Below are 15,647 nucleotides of genomic sequence, written 5' to 3' on the forward strand. Positions count from 1 at the left end.
TTATAAATTTGACATTTTAATAAACTTTATATTTCAAATCATTTATACAAAGTATACACAATTGTTAAAATAGTGAGGTGTTTAAAGGACATCAAGAATGACAGTCTCAAGTTCAGCATGTTAGACTTCTAGAGCTTCTGGGACAGCAGCAGAGAACACATGCCTTTGAGAAGACGATGTCGAAGACACGTGAACTCGAAAAGATGATGCTTCTGCATCAAATGAAGTGACACCTTCGATACATATTGTGCCACTCTATCATGTCTCAATCTTTCTTTATTGTCAAACATTTTACCTTTAATTAAAACAAAACAAAATCATATCATAGTTAAAGAACTCAAATCTATGGAACAGAATAGACAAAATCAACCAAACTATGCATATCAAAAAAATTCAAAAGAAAGTTAACTTCCATACTAGACGAAACTAGAACAACACAACTTATTACATTTTAGATGCAGTCAAAGTTTAAATTTTGGATTTTATAGACTATTGATTTTTCACCGCAGTGGATGAGCACCATTAAGGGTTCAAAGAACAATCCCATTCTTTCTTTCTTTTTGTTCAGTTGATTGTTGTTACTCATGAATACTTTTGGTATTCCTTGTACACTTAATACTTCTTTTATTGTTTTTTCACAAGAGTGTGTGAACTTCCACCCTTAGTGGTGCGAAAAATAATGTGCTAAGGTGTATCCAACCGTTTGAGCAGATCCATATCTAGTCGGACATTAAAATAAAGATGTCTAATTTGTTTGCTTAGTATACAACACCGCAGGGGTGTAAATAGTAGAAAGGTTGTAAGATGCTATGTAATTAAGGACTGATACCCTAATATTGGAAAAAGCGTAACCCTGTTCTGTTAACCAATATTTAAAAATACTTGATGATACAATACAACAAGTTTGAAATGAAGAATGAAAAAAAACATGTATAAAGAATATCTCCAATTAGCATGACGAATGAAACTAACAGGCCAAAGTGAAACTGAATTAGCATGACGATGAATCTCCAGAGTGAAACTGAATTAGCATGACCATGAAACTACAAGGCAAAGTGAAACTGAATTAACATGATCGATGAAACTATCAGGCCAAAGTGTGCGAAATGAATTTTCCAGATTAAAAGAGCAAGCCTTCACAAGTCCTCTGCAACTCCAAACATGATTATGCTACTATATTTTTATCACATTGGCAATAATCCGTTATGCCTTTTCCAAGTTAAAATATTAAAATATAAAAAATACCTTTCTCACAAATCTTACTCCACAGGGCTCTTTTATGTTCTTATAAACAAGTGTTACCACTCACTTTGAAATGCTCATTTATTAAATCTTGCTCTGTATAGACTCAGGGCAATATACTGAACTGTCACCATTCTGCCATCAAACAAACGTCTATGCAAACAATGAGCTGCCGAACGGCATGCTTCGGTTCTTGCGTACTCAACAAGAACAGAACCTGGTTCAAATGCAATGTTGTTAGATTCATCTTCATCTTCCTCCTTAATGTCCTTTAAGGGACCAACTAACTCTGAACTAGTATCACATTCAGAAAAGCCTTTCTGAAATGGACAAACCGTGTTCTTTGAGTCCATATTGTCGCCCACTACCTTTTCAGCATCAATATTGTTATCGACGATGTTATCATTCAACCCTGGAGCATCAAAGGACGTATCATGATGATCAGGACATCCTTGAATGGTACGACTAGGCATGCCCTCATTGTCAGCATCTCTAACTGTGACATCACTTGCAAGATGTTCTTGTTCTTCACATGCAATATTATCAAAAACTTTAGCATTTTTATCAATATTAACACTAGCACCATTATTATCTTTGTCTTCTTCTAGTTCTTTTTCATAATGGAGCTCCACTCCACTTGTTCCCATAGAACTGGAGTAAGTAGCCTCTTCAGATGAACTAGATTCTGCATTTTTAGTAACAGTGCGTGTGACTAAAGAAGCTTCTTCAGAACCCACACTCTTTTTAATTTCTTCTGATTTGGTTGCAACATTCTTGTCATCGCTATGCCTGGCTACATGAACTGATTTAACAGTCCCAAACCTGCAAAAGACAGTAAGGCTTCATATAACAAATATTTACAATTATCAATATTATAGAAACTGCAGAGAAAAATTATTAATGACCTTGCACATTCCAATCGTACATCCTCCAAAATTTCTTCGATTCCAGTGTCAGATAAAGACAATATAGACTCCACTGTGAACTAGTCATAACAAATAAATAGAATTCAAAATCTAACCATTAATACATCTTACCCACAAACTTATGTTTTAAAGCTAACCAAGACTTAAAGAGTAGAAAGGGATTGGGAAGAATACCACCGAGACTGAACTAGAAAATAAAATAATTTCATAAATGATAAAAAAAATTGTACCACATTTTTAATCTCCAATACTTCTGTTGACTTGCGGAGCAGTGGCTTTGCGTGCTCTGGAATGCCATAAGATGGTGGTTTGCCATCATTTTCCTGGAATATTTCCATTTTAGAAAGTACCCATATCCAGGTATAATTATAAAAGGATATGATTCAAAGGCAGACAAAGAAAATGAACCACATCCAAGAATTGAAGCGAGACTAAAAGAATGAACAGATGGGAAAGTTACCACGGATGATGCATCAGGCATAGCCTGAACAACAGTTAATACTTCCCCTCCCAGCTTCATTCCATTCAAACCCGCACAAGCTTTGGCAGTAACAGAGTGATCCACATACTGACAGTTTTTCAGGTCAGTGTTAATATAACAAAATAAAAACTACAACAGGAAAGGGGGAGAAATAAAACAAGAGAATGAAAAAGTGCCAAAATCCAATAAAACTAAATAAAAAGACGCATGTTGGCTTTGACATGTTTTTTCTTAGAATTGGAAAGCATGCTGAAAAGAAAGAATAATTGCTTTTAGAAGACCTCAAACAGATAAGTAACAGCTATTGGAATTTGGAAGGGCTTAAACTGATAACTAAAGGAAGAAAACTGCACTGTGCCAAATTTCAAAAACTTCAAACATCATCTCATCGAGTTGTTTAACTATTGCAACTTGCAAGTGAATTTGGCTTCTCTGAAGTGAGGATGCGTGTAAATGAAAATTGCATAATAAAAATGGCCGATGACCCAGATTATGATACACATACATAAATAACAAATAACGGGTTCATTTGTTGCAGAATTTTAAATAAAAAATTATTTGTGAAGTTTTGGACTTTTAATTATGTTTGTGCATAAGCTTTTTCAAAAATCATTTGGCTAAAAGATGATTTTTATGTAGGAAATGAAATAGCTATTTAGATTAGCATAGAATAAGTAGGTAGTGTGGTGTGGATGATAAATCAACCAAAAATCAGAAGTTTGTTTTGGTTACTTTTGATAAACTAGCTTGTCTACCGGAATAACAAGAAATGTCCAGTTGTTGATTTGAGTTTCTATGACAATTCAATTGGCTTAGGCTAGGGATGTATGAAACATCATCTTAGATGATTGTGTTATTCATGGTTTTCAAACACAAGATCCCACCAAAGATCGTTTGGGTATAGAAAAAACGTAAATCGTAGAATCGTAACAGGGATCACGGTGTTTTACAGAAGAAGACTAACTGAAAGGCATAAAGGAAATAAGAAAATAATACAAAACTATTTTATCATAGTACTCCCAGTGTAGAAACTATTGAAATTTGAAAGAAAAATAAGATGACAGTATTTATCAGAGTACACCCAGTGTAGAGAGTAATACAAAACTACTGAAGGAAAAATTAGAAAGAAATGCAACCTTACCTCGACAAAAGCGCATCCATTGCTGACCCTAGCCTCAAAGTGGTAAGCCTTCAAAGATCCAAACACACCAGCAATCTCCATAAGCTACAGAAGACATAAAATCAGCCTTAGTCACACAAAAGGTAGGTAGTAGATTTGGTAACAAGAAGTTACAAGGACACTAAGAAAATCTTAAGGAATATTCAAGGTTAAATATTTAAAAGGAGTTTTTTGGTTCTTAATAATTACCATCTCTGAAGAAACATGATTTGAAATTCCACCAATGAAGACCTGTCGCAACAAATAAGACACAATCAGCACACAAACAATTAATTGACCCAAAAATAGAGAAAAAGACATGTGATTATAATTAGCGGAGTCCTTATCAAAAATCAAAACCCAGAATTCACTTGAAGCTATGAATTCCGGAAACAGTAACTGAAAAGTCAACATAACAGGCTAAAAAGATAGTTTAATCCAAAAACATGTTTATCTAGAAAACAACTGTTTTAGTTGAATGAAATAGCCAAAACTTATATTTTTATGCAAGTCCTACTTACACCTAAGAATGTAGTTAATGAAGGAACAAAAATGTATGAAATAAGCCCATTGGCAAATAACCACAGCAGAGGAATTGACACTTATTGACAAGATGGCCCCCTACTTCATGAGGATTAATTCTCGAGGAACAATCAAAAGAAGATATATTCATTTAGACACTTGTGAAAAAGAGGCTATGTCTTCATATAGGATAGCTTCATTTAATAATGGATTAGGTTGAGTACAGTAAAACTAATACAAGTCAAAGCAATAACATAATTTTTAGGTATTGGACAGTACTTCCTAGCTCCTACATGAAATAAGGCGGCTTTATTTGTTCTTGGCCTGGGCACGTTCCAACCTAGTCAAAAAGAGCACGGTTGTGACAAAACAATATCTTTTTCATATATTTAAGTTATAGAAGGTGCGATTAGAGGGAAATTGGATAAAAGAGAAGGGAAATTCAGTTAGTAACAGTTAGATAGTTAGGGAATAAACAATCACATGTTTAGCATAAATGAGCTCAAACAAAAATTTCAGTTCAACTGACATGTCATGTCAGTATAACTGGAGTGCTCTACAGTTCAGAACCTACTTGTGCTGGTCAAAGCAGGCAAAATCACAGCAGAAAATTACATAAGTGAGTAATCGTACTTTTTTTTCCGGAATTAAGATTTTTGGGTCGGGTTCGTGGCCCAGTACGAAAAACAGTATACTTGTTTAGAAAAAGACCCAGAAACCTACAAAATACCTAGTTCTGAGAGTGAAAACCCTCTCTCATACCTGAAAACCTTCGAATATAACCCTACCCTTCTCTCGAAACCTAGTGCCTTGCAACCAAAAACCTTCTTCCCTCCGACGAAGTACCCTCTCTGCCTTGCGATTAAGAACCCCCTGCGCTGATTGCTACTATTTGCTTTGCAAACAACACAGAATTATGTCGAGTCCTTTCAGACTTGAGTTCAACTTATTTTAATGTCTAATTCTCCAAACCATCGAATACAAGCTGGGTGGTAGAAATGGTGGAGGGCTCCGGGAGTTTTATGTGACAGAAAGATACCGCTCAAGTTGAAGGTAAAATTTTATCAAACTGCGGTAAGACCTGCAATGTTGTATGGGACAGAATATTGGGCGCTTAAGAATCAACACGAGAATAAAGTAAGTGTAGAAGAGTTGAGGATGTTGCGCTAGATGTGTGGTAAGACTAGACAGGATAAGATTAGAAATGACAATATTAGAGGGTGATGGGATAGCACCTATAATAGAAAAGATGGTTGAAAATAGACTTCGGTGGTTTGGACATGTGGAGAGAAGGCCTGTAGATTTTATGGTAAGGAGAGTAAATCAGATGAAGAGGAGTCAAATAGATAGAGATAGAGGAAGACTTAGGAAAACTATAAGAGAGGTTATTAAGAAAGATCTCGAGATTAACAATTTGGATAAAAGCATAGTCTTTGATAGAACATTATCCATGTAGCCGACCCCACTTAGTGGAATAAGGCTTGGTTGTTGTTGTTGTTTCCAGATCATCAAATTTAAGTTGGGTGGTTGAAATAGAGGAAGGCTTCAGGGATTTTATGTGACAGAAAGGTACCGCTCAAGTTGAAGGAAAAATTTTATCAAATTGCGATAAGACCTGCAATGTTGTATGGGACTGAATGTTGGATGCTTAAGAATCAACACGAGATTAATTAAATGTAGCAGAGATGAGGATGTTGTGTTAGATGTGTGGTAAGACTAGATAGGATAAGATTAGAAATGACAATATTTGAGAGAGTAATGGGGTAGCACTTATAATAGAAAAGATGGTTGAAAATAGACTTCGGTGGTTTGGACATGTGGAGAGAAGACCTCTAGATTTTGTGGTAAGCAAAGCAGATCAGATGAAGAGGAGACACATAGCTAGAGGTAGAGGAAGACTCAGGAAAAATATAAGAGAGGTTATTAAGAAAGATCTTGTGATTAACAATTTGAATAAAAGCATGGTCTTGGATCGAACATTATGGCAGAAGGTTATCTATGTAGCCGACCCCACTTAGTGGAATAAGGCTTGGTGGTTGTTGTTGTTTGAGTCTCCAATTTAACAATTCTAAGTAATAATAACTCTAAAGTGAATATAAAAAACAGAATGTAATAGAAATACTTCTCTATATCTAGGAATTTAAGTTTAATTAAGTATGATTGAAAGATTAATCCTCTCTTATTTTTACTATTTTATATGCATATATAAGAGTTTTACGAATTTTTAGAATCCACAAAATTCCGCAATTTATGATTTTATTTTCCCTCCCAGACTGATTCCGAGTAAAATTTCAATTTTGACTACCTTTCATGTTATTGTAACTGTGTGTCTGTTAGTTCCTTATCAACACCGGAGTTAGTTAGACAAATCAAGCTAGGATTATAACTAAAGGGTAGTTAAGAGTAGTTAGAATTAAAAAGGATAGTTGGTTCTTGGTCGGTTAAACAAGATTACATATAGAAATATGACGACAGTAGGGGTAGAGGTACAGCAGATTTGTAAGCAATTGAATGAATACAGTGGTGACTCTACTGTAGAAGTGGAAATCCTTGGAGGAGAGTCTTCTCTCATATTCTCATTCTTTCAACAAAATTGAGTTTTTTCTATCAACGTTACCAGTTCTTCTCCTGGGTTCCTAGCAATTGGTCTGACCTCCTGCTTTTCGAGGGAGAGCCAGTGTTGCATCAAGAAATACATGAAGAATTTTTTTTGCATTCTTGGATGTGTTACCTCTGAGATCAAAGAGAGCTTCGAAAAGACTGGAAAAAACAAACATGATATAAGGGGAGACAAATATGGAGCCATAACCTTCTCTTAAGACTGCCATCTCACAGCAACAACTAAAAATTTCTGGCAGAGACATGGGAGAGCCGGCCACCAAGAATCGTGCTCTTGGGCAAACACCAAAGAAAAAGAAAAAATGGTTTTTGACTTTAGATTGTATTAATATGTTGGAATGGGTCTCCAGGCCAAAAGAGGGGGTGAATAATGAGAAGGGGAGAAGGTATGTGGATTAACCAAAGAACTTTTCAAAATAGAGGATTGATGACCTTTGTAACAAGCTGAAGCTGAACTCGGATTAACTGGCACGAAGGCAGTGGTCATGGTTACTAGTATAATGGTGCTCTTATGACTTGCATCTTAAAACTTTTATGTCAATCCTTGTATATGATATAAAAAGCAATATACCTGTCAAGTTGTAGACTCAGGTTTTTTCATATCTTCTCTAAAAGCTTCTTTTTAAATAAGTTTAGAATTATATACAATTACATTTAAATTGATGTTTGGGTACTATAAACTGAATCAAATATGCTATTTGCATATACCTTTTACATAACGCTATATGCAACCGAAAAGATATATTTTGGTTATACTCAGGTTTCCTCATATCTTCTATATAAGCTTCTTTTTAAACAATTTTAGAATTATCTAGAATTACATATAAATTGATGTTTGGGTACTATAAACTGAATCAATTATATACAATTGTGTAGAGCTATTTACAGCAGTGAAACTTTGTATTCCACTGCACAACGAAAAGATTAAGCCATGTAGTGTGAAGAGTTCGGCAACTCAACCAGTAACGGAAGACAGCCAGAAGAAAACGGTGCATGCCCAAGATTTGGCTTGCTTGACACTTGCGCGTATGAATATAAAATTATTAACTCAAAATAGTTTTGCAGGCATACCTTGTTTGGTGAGTCAACTACAACATCACTTATTGTGACAGCAACTTCCACTGATCGCTCTGGTTCACCAGTCTGCATGAAAATAGCAATTGTCTGAAAACCTGTTCATGGATGATAACCACAATATACCTTAGAATTGCAACGCTTACGAATTGCATTAGCTTGAAATAAATTCGAGTAATATAATAAAATAACAAGAGAGACCAGTTAACATTAACTTTTAAGATAAAGAATGTGAGTGACAAGTAACATAGCAAACATAAATGTAAAAGCATAAAATATAATAAATTTACTGAAATTCTATTCCTTACAATCAATATCCTTACTTAAGCACTGTATTCTAAATTTATGAAATTTTATTCGTTTAAGAACTCCATGTGTAAATAAGATCAATATCATACGCAACATAAAAATGTCTTAATTGGTTACTAATTTACTATACATGAAAATATTAATATCCTTACTAATATTATAAAGTCCCCTAGTCCTATTGTTGATGAATTCCTTCATGAAATATATGGATCACGATTTGGGTATCACCAGATTATAATGGAGGACATTTTCAAGATTGTCTTTTCAACTCATGAGGGACATCAAAAATTCCTTTTATGTCTTGGCTTAATAATTGCACCAGCAACCTTTTAAGCTGTTCATGGATGATAACCACAATATACCTTAGAATTGCAACGCTTACAAATTGCATTAGCTTGAAATAAATTCGAGTAATATAATAAAATAACAAGAGAGACCAGTTAACATTAACTTTTAAGATAAAGAATGTGAGTGACAAGTAACATAGCAAACATGAATGTAAAAGCATAAAATATAATAAAATTTACTGAAATTCTATTCCTTACAATCAATATCCTTACTTAAGCACTGTATTCTAAATTTATGAAATTTTATTCGTTTAAGAACTCCATGTGTAAGTTCCATGTGTAAGAACTCCATGTGTAAGTCCCCTAGTCCTATTGTTGATGAGTTCCTTCATGAAATATATGGATCACGATATTTTTCTAAGTTAGATTTTAAATTTGGGTATCACCAGATTATAATGGAGGACATTTTCAAGATTGTCTTTTCAGCTCATGAGGGACATCAAAAATTCCTTTTATGTCTTGGCTTAATAATTGCACCAGCAACCTTTTAAGCTTCCATGAACCAGATTTTTAAGCCCTCCCTTCAGAAGTTTGTGTCGGTATTTTTGAATGATATAGTAGTAGTTTATAATTGTGATTCAAGAAGCCATACTAATGTTACATAAACAGAGAAATTAAGTTAAACAGATAGCATTGAATATATTTCATTTCCCTTTTATAGGGGCAAATTCCTTTCACATTAGTAATAACCATATACTCCCTCTGAAATGAAAAAAAATAAGTAACTTGATCAAACTATGTATATTAAGAAACTAGTCACGTTTAATTTTTGCAATTTCCATTTTTTTTAAAAGTGTATTGTCTAAACTACTCTTATGACCAATAAGTTGATTAATTGAAAAAATAAAAAAGTTAAATTAAATGAGTATTTAAGAGATATCCTTAAATTCGGGAGAAGTTATCAACATTTGCTTACATTATATTCTGAAAACTATGATGTAGAATGTGCTATAATCATTCAGGAGAATCCACAAGTACATATTAAATGGTTAATGATCTATTTTAAACTGTTAAGAGTCGCACATCGGATAATATATGGCCTGAACATGTGTTTATAAGTGGGAGCAGTCCTCACTCTACCAACCGGTTTTGTAGGGTTGAATTATGCCCAACCACGTTTCTTAATATGGTATCAGAGTCTCGTTTAAGATCCGGTGGGCCACCTACTATGGTTTCTGCTATCGGGTCACCCACCATTTATTTCCACGCTCTAGTTGTCTAGTCCTGAGCATGAAGGGGTGTGTTAAGAGTCCCACATCGGATAATATATGGCCTGAACATGTGTTTATAAATGGGGGTTGTCCTCACTCTACCATTTATTTCTTAATATAAACAAAAACATTGTAGATTGATCATGTCATAAAATAAAATTAAAGAAACTACATATATAAACAACAAAACATGGAAGAATGGAATTCAGCAATTTAATATTGAAATATCACCATCATCACTACATCAATATACAAAAACCGGTTTCCAATTAAGATGATAAACAATTTGCTAAACTACTTAGTTTTTTGAGAAAATTAAATTTTGGTAATGGAAATAATAGTCTGTAGTATTTATGAAAATAAAAATGAATTAAAGGGAAAAAATATCAAACACTTTTAATAGTTATTATGTTGATAAGATATAGACAAAAGATTAAAGGGATGTATACAAAATTCTCACTCTTACTGCAAATTCAACATAGTCTTTGGGACGTCTAATTTTCACCATGGAGCCAAAAAGTGTACTTCCATCAAAAGAAAGGGCAGCTGATGCATCCTCAGCTGTAAGGAATTCCACAAGCGCTTGGCCCCTATCTTTATGCACCTGCAACAAAGATATGCAACAAACAATTCAAATTCATTACTTCATTGGCGGAAAACTAACTTCCATATTTTGTGCTACAAACTTACAATGCAGCTGATGCAAGGCCGAGTTTGTTGGATATGATTTACACTGGAAGAAAGCAGGTCATTGAAACAATCCGTCACAACTTTCTCAGAGGCTGAACCTGGTAAATTCTCCAGATAAAGCCTTCTCATAGGGCGAGTAGCTTGTGTCAGTTGGACAGAATCAACAGTGGCATTCTTCCCATTTGATACCGCATTAAAATATGACACTGGGAGAGGCTTCACGATGGATGGATTCTGAGAAGTAGCAGAAGCTAAATCATGCATGCTGGACAACACACTATGATTTGATAATTGAAAACCAGAAGAAACAAAAGCTGGAGAAGGATCTGCCCCTACAGGAGGAAGATCCCATCCAGCACGTTTCTTCTCCGGAGAATGCTTAGATGGTGGTGAAGGTGTCTTAATATCAGTTTCACTTTTCCTCTTCCTTGGTGAATAGCCACCAAGTCCACTAGCAGAGCCACTGTGTCGATATCCACGATGGTGACTATTTGAAACATTAGTTGATACTCTATTTTTATCATCCGAATGCTTTTTTCTAGAACTATCTATCATAGAAGGCATAGACAAGTCTTTGCGCTCTCCATCTTGATTAGTCTTTCTGTGTGCCCTTGGTGAAAAAGAAGGGGACCTTTTATCCTCACGCTCCCGACTTCTTGACCGTCTACTTGAACCATTAGTTGATACTCTATTTTTATCATCAGAATGTTTTTTTCTAGACATATCTGTCAGAGAAATCATAGATAAGTCTTTACGATCTCCATCGTGATGAGTATTTCTGCGCGCCCTTGGTGAAAAAGAAGGTGACCTTCTTCTACCCTCACGCTCCCGACTTCTTGACCGTCTCCTCTTCATGGTTGATTCTTCATAATGTGACTTCACCTTTTCCTGCCTGTTCTTCCTCTCATAAATGTGTGGGTTATGATGCTTCGCAATATCTTGTTTCCTTATTGCATTCCTGTCCTGAGTTTCATCATCTCCACTTCGATATTTTCTCTTGATTTCTTTTTCATTACTTGTTCTTGTTTCCCTGTTGATTTCTCTTTCATATTTTGCTCTACCCTCTACATGAATATGCTTATCTGAGTCTCTATGATGCTTCTTTTCAGGTACTGCTTCAAAATCATTGCTTAACCACTTCTTTGTTTTCCCCACATCATGTGTATCTCTGTCATGCTTCCTTTCTGTATTACGATTATCTTCCTCTTCAATGTGGTTCTTTTTATTTATTTTCCTTTCAGATTTTGATCTATCTTTTTCTGTATAACTATCCTTGTTAACTGAATCTCTTGAATGTTTAATCCCGGCTTTATTTTCAGAAATTTTACTCATTTGTTCATTTTTTTTCCCATCACGCCTTTCCTTTCCCGTCTTCCCTTCAGTTTTCCGGCCTTTATTACTTAATCCAGCACTTGATTTGGCTTCTAAAATATTGTTTGCTCTATCTCTCCCTTCAGTTAAATCATCTTCCTTTACAATGGTGCTCTTAATCTTCTTTCTAGAACTTACATTCACTACTTCCTCCGAAGCATGTTTCTCCATGCTAAAGGATGGAATCTTATGATGTTTATAGATTCTTGGAGACTCAAAATGATCAGCAACTTTCTCTAAACAACCTTCAGGTGAAATATTCCACACTTCCTTGGCAGGGTCTTTTACATTTTCAGGCAATTCTTTATTTCTTCTTCTATGCATAATCTTTTCAAAACCAGGTCTTGTGCGGGCTGCACTGTCTTCATAATTATCCTCAGAAAGCCGATTACTTTTTCTGTCCCTCTCCTTCAGACGATCAGGTCTGCTCATCTTGTATGATGTAAACAAATTATAAAAGAAATTAATCACTATAATATGTAAGAGATTAAGGAGTGCACTAGTGAACTGCCATGTTGAACTCTTGAAATTATCCCGAGATAAATTATGCCAAAATCCTGAGACAGTACAAAATAAAAATGAAATGATGTTGACCGCAGTATCTTAATATATACAACAATTTATTCCACTAAATGTGAAGCAAAAAGTTCCATTTCAAGAATATGTTCATCCATTTCTTCTGGAAATGTCATTGAGAAAAGGTTAATAACAAAAGGAATCCAAAAGATACATCTGTTCCTCATATGGCTACATTCTTGGGGAAGCTATACTTAGACAATCAGCAACTAAGAGATAGAAAACTTAAAGGTCCAGATGACAGCTTTGTCAAAAGTAATGTAAAATGCACAGTAGACAGACAATTAATTAATCAGCACTGCTATATTTTACGAACTATTAGCCATACAAAAGGCGAGAATACGTGAGCAAGTTGGACCACATACCTACAATTCATGGATTTTTAAAGATTTTAAAAAAGAAAAAGAATAACACCACAGAGACAACACTTCACTGTTTCTCTAACCGCCTCTTGTGTAATCAACTAATCATATTTCCACATTGCACGTTGAAAAGAAAAAGAACAGTTTCCGGTGCCGGTACCCACATCTCGACCAGTTTACAACACACAATTCTACTTAAGATCGGGATCATTCGCGGTGGGTGGGATCGTAAAATAATTTTAAGATCTAGATCGGGATCTTGACAGCAATGCTTTTAATGGCTTCACTTAGATTATGTCTTCATCTATATTTATTTATTAAGCAGTCCTACTTGCAGCATTGCAAGCATTATGTTGTACTATAAAACATGTGAAACATTCCTCTATTTCCTTCACTTAAATCCTATGATTTACACCGCCCTGAACTTCTCCGCCACTTTGTATGATAGACCTAAGGTTTGTGACATGTGGTATAGTAGGACCTCCTTTATTGAAGCCTCCGAGTCATGCTAGTGCATTTACGGGCGAACTTACATTCCAATGCTTCCTTATATAATTAGCTTAGTACTTATTTTCTTTCTTGACTTGTTTCCACAATCATTCACCCTGGCACACATTCTGCCAGTTTAGTGAGAAACGGGAAATTGTTGTTTCCCACCAAATATCAGTTGGCTGCCAGTTCAACCCAGAAACAAACATGCTAGGTACTGTCTATCTATGCTGAACAATAAGGATGTTAAAACCCCAAGTTAAAATATAGTGGTCAAGGTTGACCTTCAAAAATTTTACTAAACATAATAAGCGCTCTCACTAAACTAAACATACTAAGGTTGATCTTTAAACACAACAACTAAAAGAAACCAGCTCCCCAGTCTATCACTGCCCAAGTAAACTTGAACCCTGTGGGAGATGGAGCGCTTAGCATATTAAGGACCTCTTTATCTTACAGCTTCTTTGAGATTATCTACTTACATAAGCACATGTGAGACTATTTGAAAAAGCTTACGGTAACATCTTATTACATGTCCATAAGTTGTTTTCAACTTATTTTCATAAGCTCTCCGGATTATAAAAATAACTTATAGCTTATACGGATACGTACCAATTTTATTTTATCTTTAGCTATAGAAATAGTTTATACAAAGACCCTGATATTATAAGCACTTAATTAACTTGTTAATCCAAATAAAGCCTAAAAAACGGAGAAGATCCTTACTCAATAAACTTATTATTATTATTATCACCACCACGTCATCTGAATCTGAACCATAAACATGACAAAAATCATATGAGCTTGTGTGACAAACACACTAGTTTCTTCATTTTCGTTTTATCATTTTTTAATCAATCTGTGGCATCATTAAGCCACCTCTAGTTCCTACACACATTTCAGGAAGCACACAAACTGCTAGTATTTTCCATTCAGAAATCAAAGCTACATAAGCATTTATTTACTGTTCTATTTTCAATTACCTAAACAATCATCTTCATATGCTAAATTCGAATTGCATTACTACTCAATCAATTTAACTAGGGTTTACGTTTCCCTCTAAAATGCGTGATACTTTTCAAATCTCATACCCTAAACCGGTGATTAATTTTATCAGCAACAAGGTCAAAACCTAACATTTCAAAACGCGAAGAGAAGAGAGAGAACCTGGGGAGAGTGAGGTGAGTATTGAGACGGTGGTAGCAGCGGCGAAGAACGTGAGAACGGAGAGAGTCACAACCTCAGCGTATAGCAGTCGCTATATCTATATATCAACTTATTACTTCACTTCACTGTTAAGCCTTTGAACAGAAAAGAAAAAGAAATAGGCAAAATATATTTTGGGTTGATTAATATCTTTTTAAGGTTTTTTTTTCGCTCCAATTTGTGTAATATTTGTTTTTAAAATAACTAAAAAAATTATAACAAATAATTGATGAGTAATTGGTAATTAATGAATTTATATTTAAAACTTGATAAATCATTTGATAGCTGATAAAAAATATATTAGCGAATTCTTTTATAAAATATAAATAAAAAATTTATTAACACCTCAAATATTTCAAGTATTTCAACTTTTTAATATTGATATTTTAAAATGATTTTTTTAAAAGATTAATTGTTATGCATTTTCATTGTAAAAAGTCTTAGATTATAAGTGCATCTTAGCCATTCATAAGTGATACTTTAGATGTGATTAAAAAAAGTCAAACACATATAAAAATTTAGCTATATAAAATATTTTTACACATATCAATTAAATTCTTTTTTAATGTCCTTCTCACCAAAAATATGTTATAGTATTATTATTATTAGAAGAAGAGTAAGAATTCATTCACATCATCTATGCGACATACATTAAATTCCAATAATTAATATAATTGAATCAAATAATTATGTTAAATAAAATAAAAAAACTACATGTCATTTATTTTATATAAAATAAAAAGCTACATGTCATTTATTTTATTTTTTTAATGGGATATTTATATGACTGTTTGATTTATTTATATTAATTATTGAGATTTTGTATAAAAAATTTAGACTTACACATGATGTCAACGAATTTTAACTCTATAAGTAAGCTACTACTCTTCTTCTCCTCCCACTTATTTTATTTTATTTTTATATTGAATTACAAATATTTACGTTTTGGGGATAAACCGATAGACTGCCTGCAGTTGTATTCTGGATTTCATCTGTCTTTAGTTTGTTCCCAATTTGTTCACCAACCACAACTTGATCTGAGAAGTTTGTTGTCATATTGTCC

General features: G+C 34.1%; 1 protein-coding gene across 4 annotated transcripts; it reads right to left on the bottom strand.

Annotated features, from left to right (window-relative positions):
* Positions 1–812: 812 nt before the first annotated feature.
* Positions 813–14,709, bottom strand: LOC127091061 (uncharacterized). 4 transcript variants are annotated; one of them, XM_051029579.1, is made up of 10 exons: positions 14,546–14,709; positions 10,581–12,508; positions 10,351–10,494; positions 8,021–8,092; positions 4,019–4,060; positions 3,791–3,874; positions 2,629–2,736; positions 2,399–2,491; positions 2,148–2,227; positions 813–2,064 (listed from the first exon to the last, which is right to left on the bottom strand). In XM_051029579.1, exons 2-10 carry the CDS (start codon positions 12,381–12,383, stop codon positions 1,320–1,322), a joined length of 3,171 nt encoding a protein of 1,056 aa, XP_050885536.1. In that variant the 5' UTR covers positions 12,384–12,508; positions 14,546–14,709; the 3' UTR covers positions 813–1,319. The 4 variants fall into 4 exon arrangements, with proteins under 4 accessions (XP_050885536.1, XP_050885539.1, XP_050885537.1 ...); XM_051029582.1 differs by having other exon boundaries at positions 10,581–12,375; positions 14,546–14,693; XM_051029580.1 differs by having other exon boundaries at positions 10,581–12,383; positions 14,546–14,688.
* Between the last annotated feature and the right edge of the window lie 938 nt (positions 14,710–15,647).

This window comes from Lathyrus oleraceus, chromosome 6 (assembly GCF_024323335.1).
Source record: "Lathyrus oleraceus cultivar Zhongwan6 chromosome 6, CAAS_Psat_ZW6_1.0, whole genome shotgun sequence".
In the NCBI taxonomy this organism is placed as follows: domain Eukaryota; kingdom Viridiplantae; phylum Streptophyta; class Magnoliopsida; order Fabales; family Fabaceae; genus Lathyrus; species Lathyrus oleraceus.

Coding starts and splice junctions, on each gene's coding strand:
- LOC127091061 (XM_051029579.1), bottom strand. CDS start 12,383: ATGAGCAGACCTGATCGTCTGAAGGAGAGGGACAGAAAAAGTAATCGG. Junction 2,492..2,628: donor TGCCTGATGCATCATCCGTG/GTAACTTTCCCA, acceptor GAAATATTCCAG/GAAAATGATGGCAAACCACC. Junction 2,228..2,398: donor TATTGGAGATTAAAAATGTG/GTACAATTTTTT, acceptor TGTTATGACTAG/TTCACAGTGGAGTCTATATT.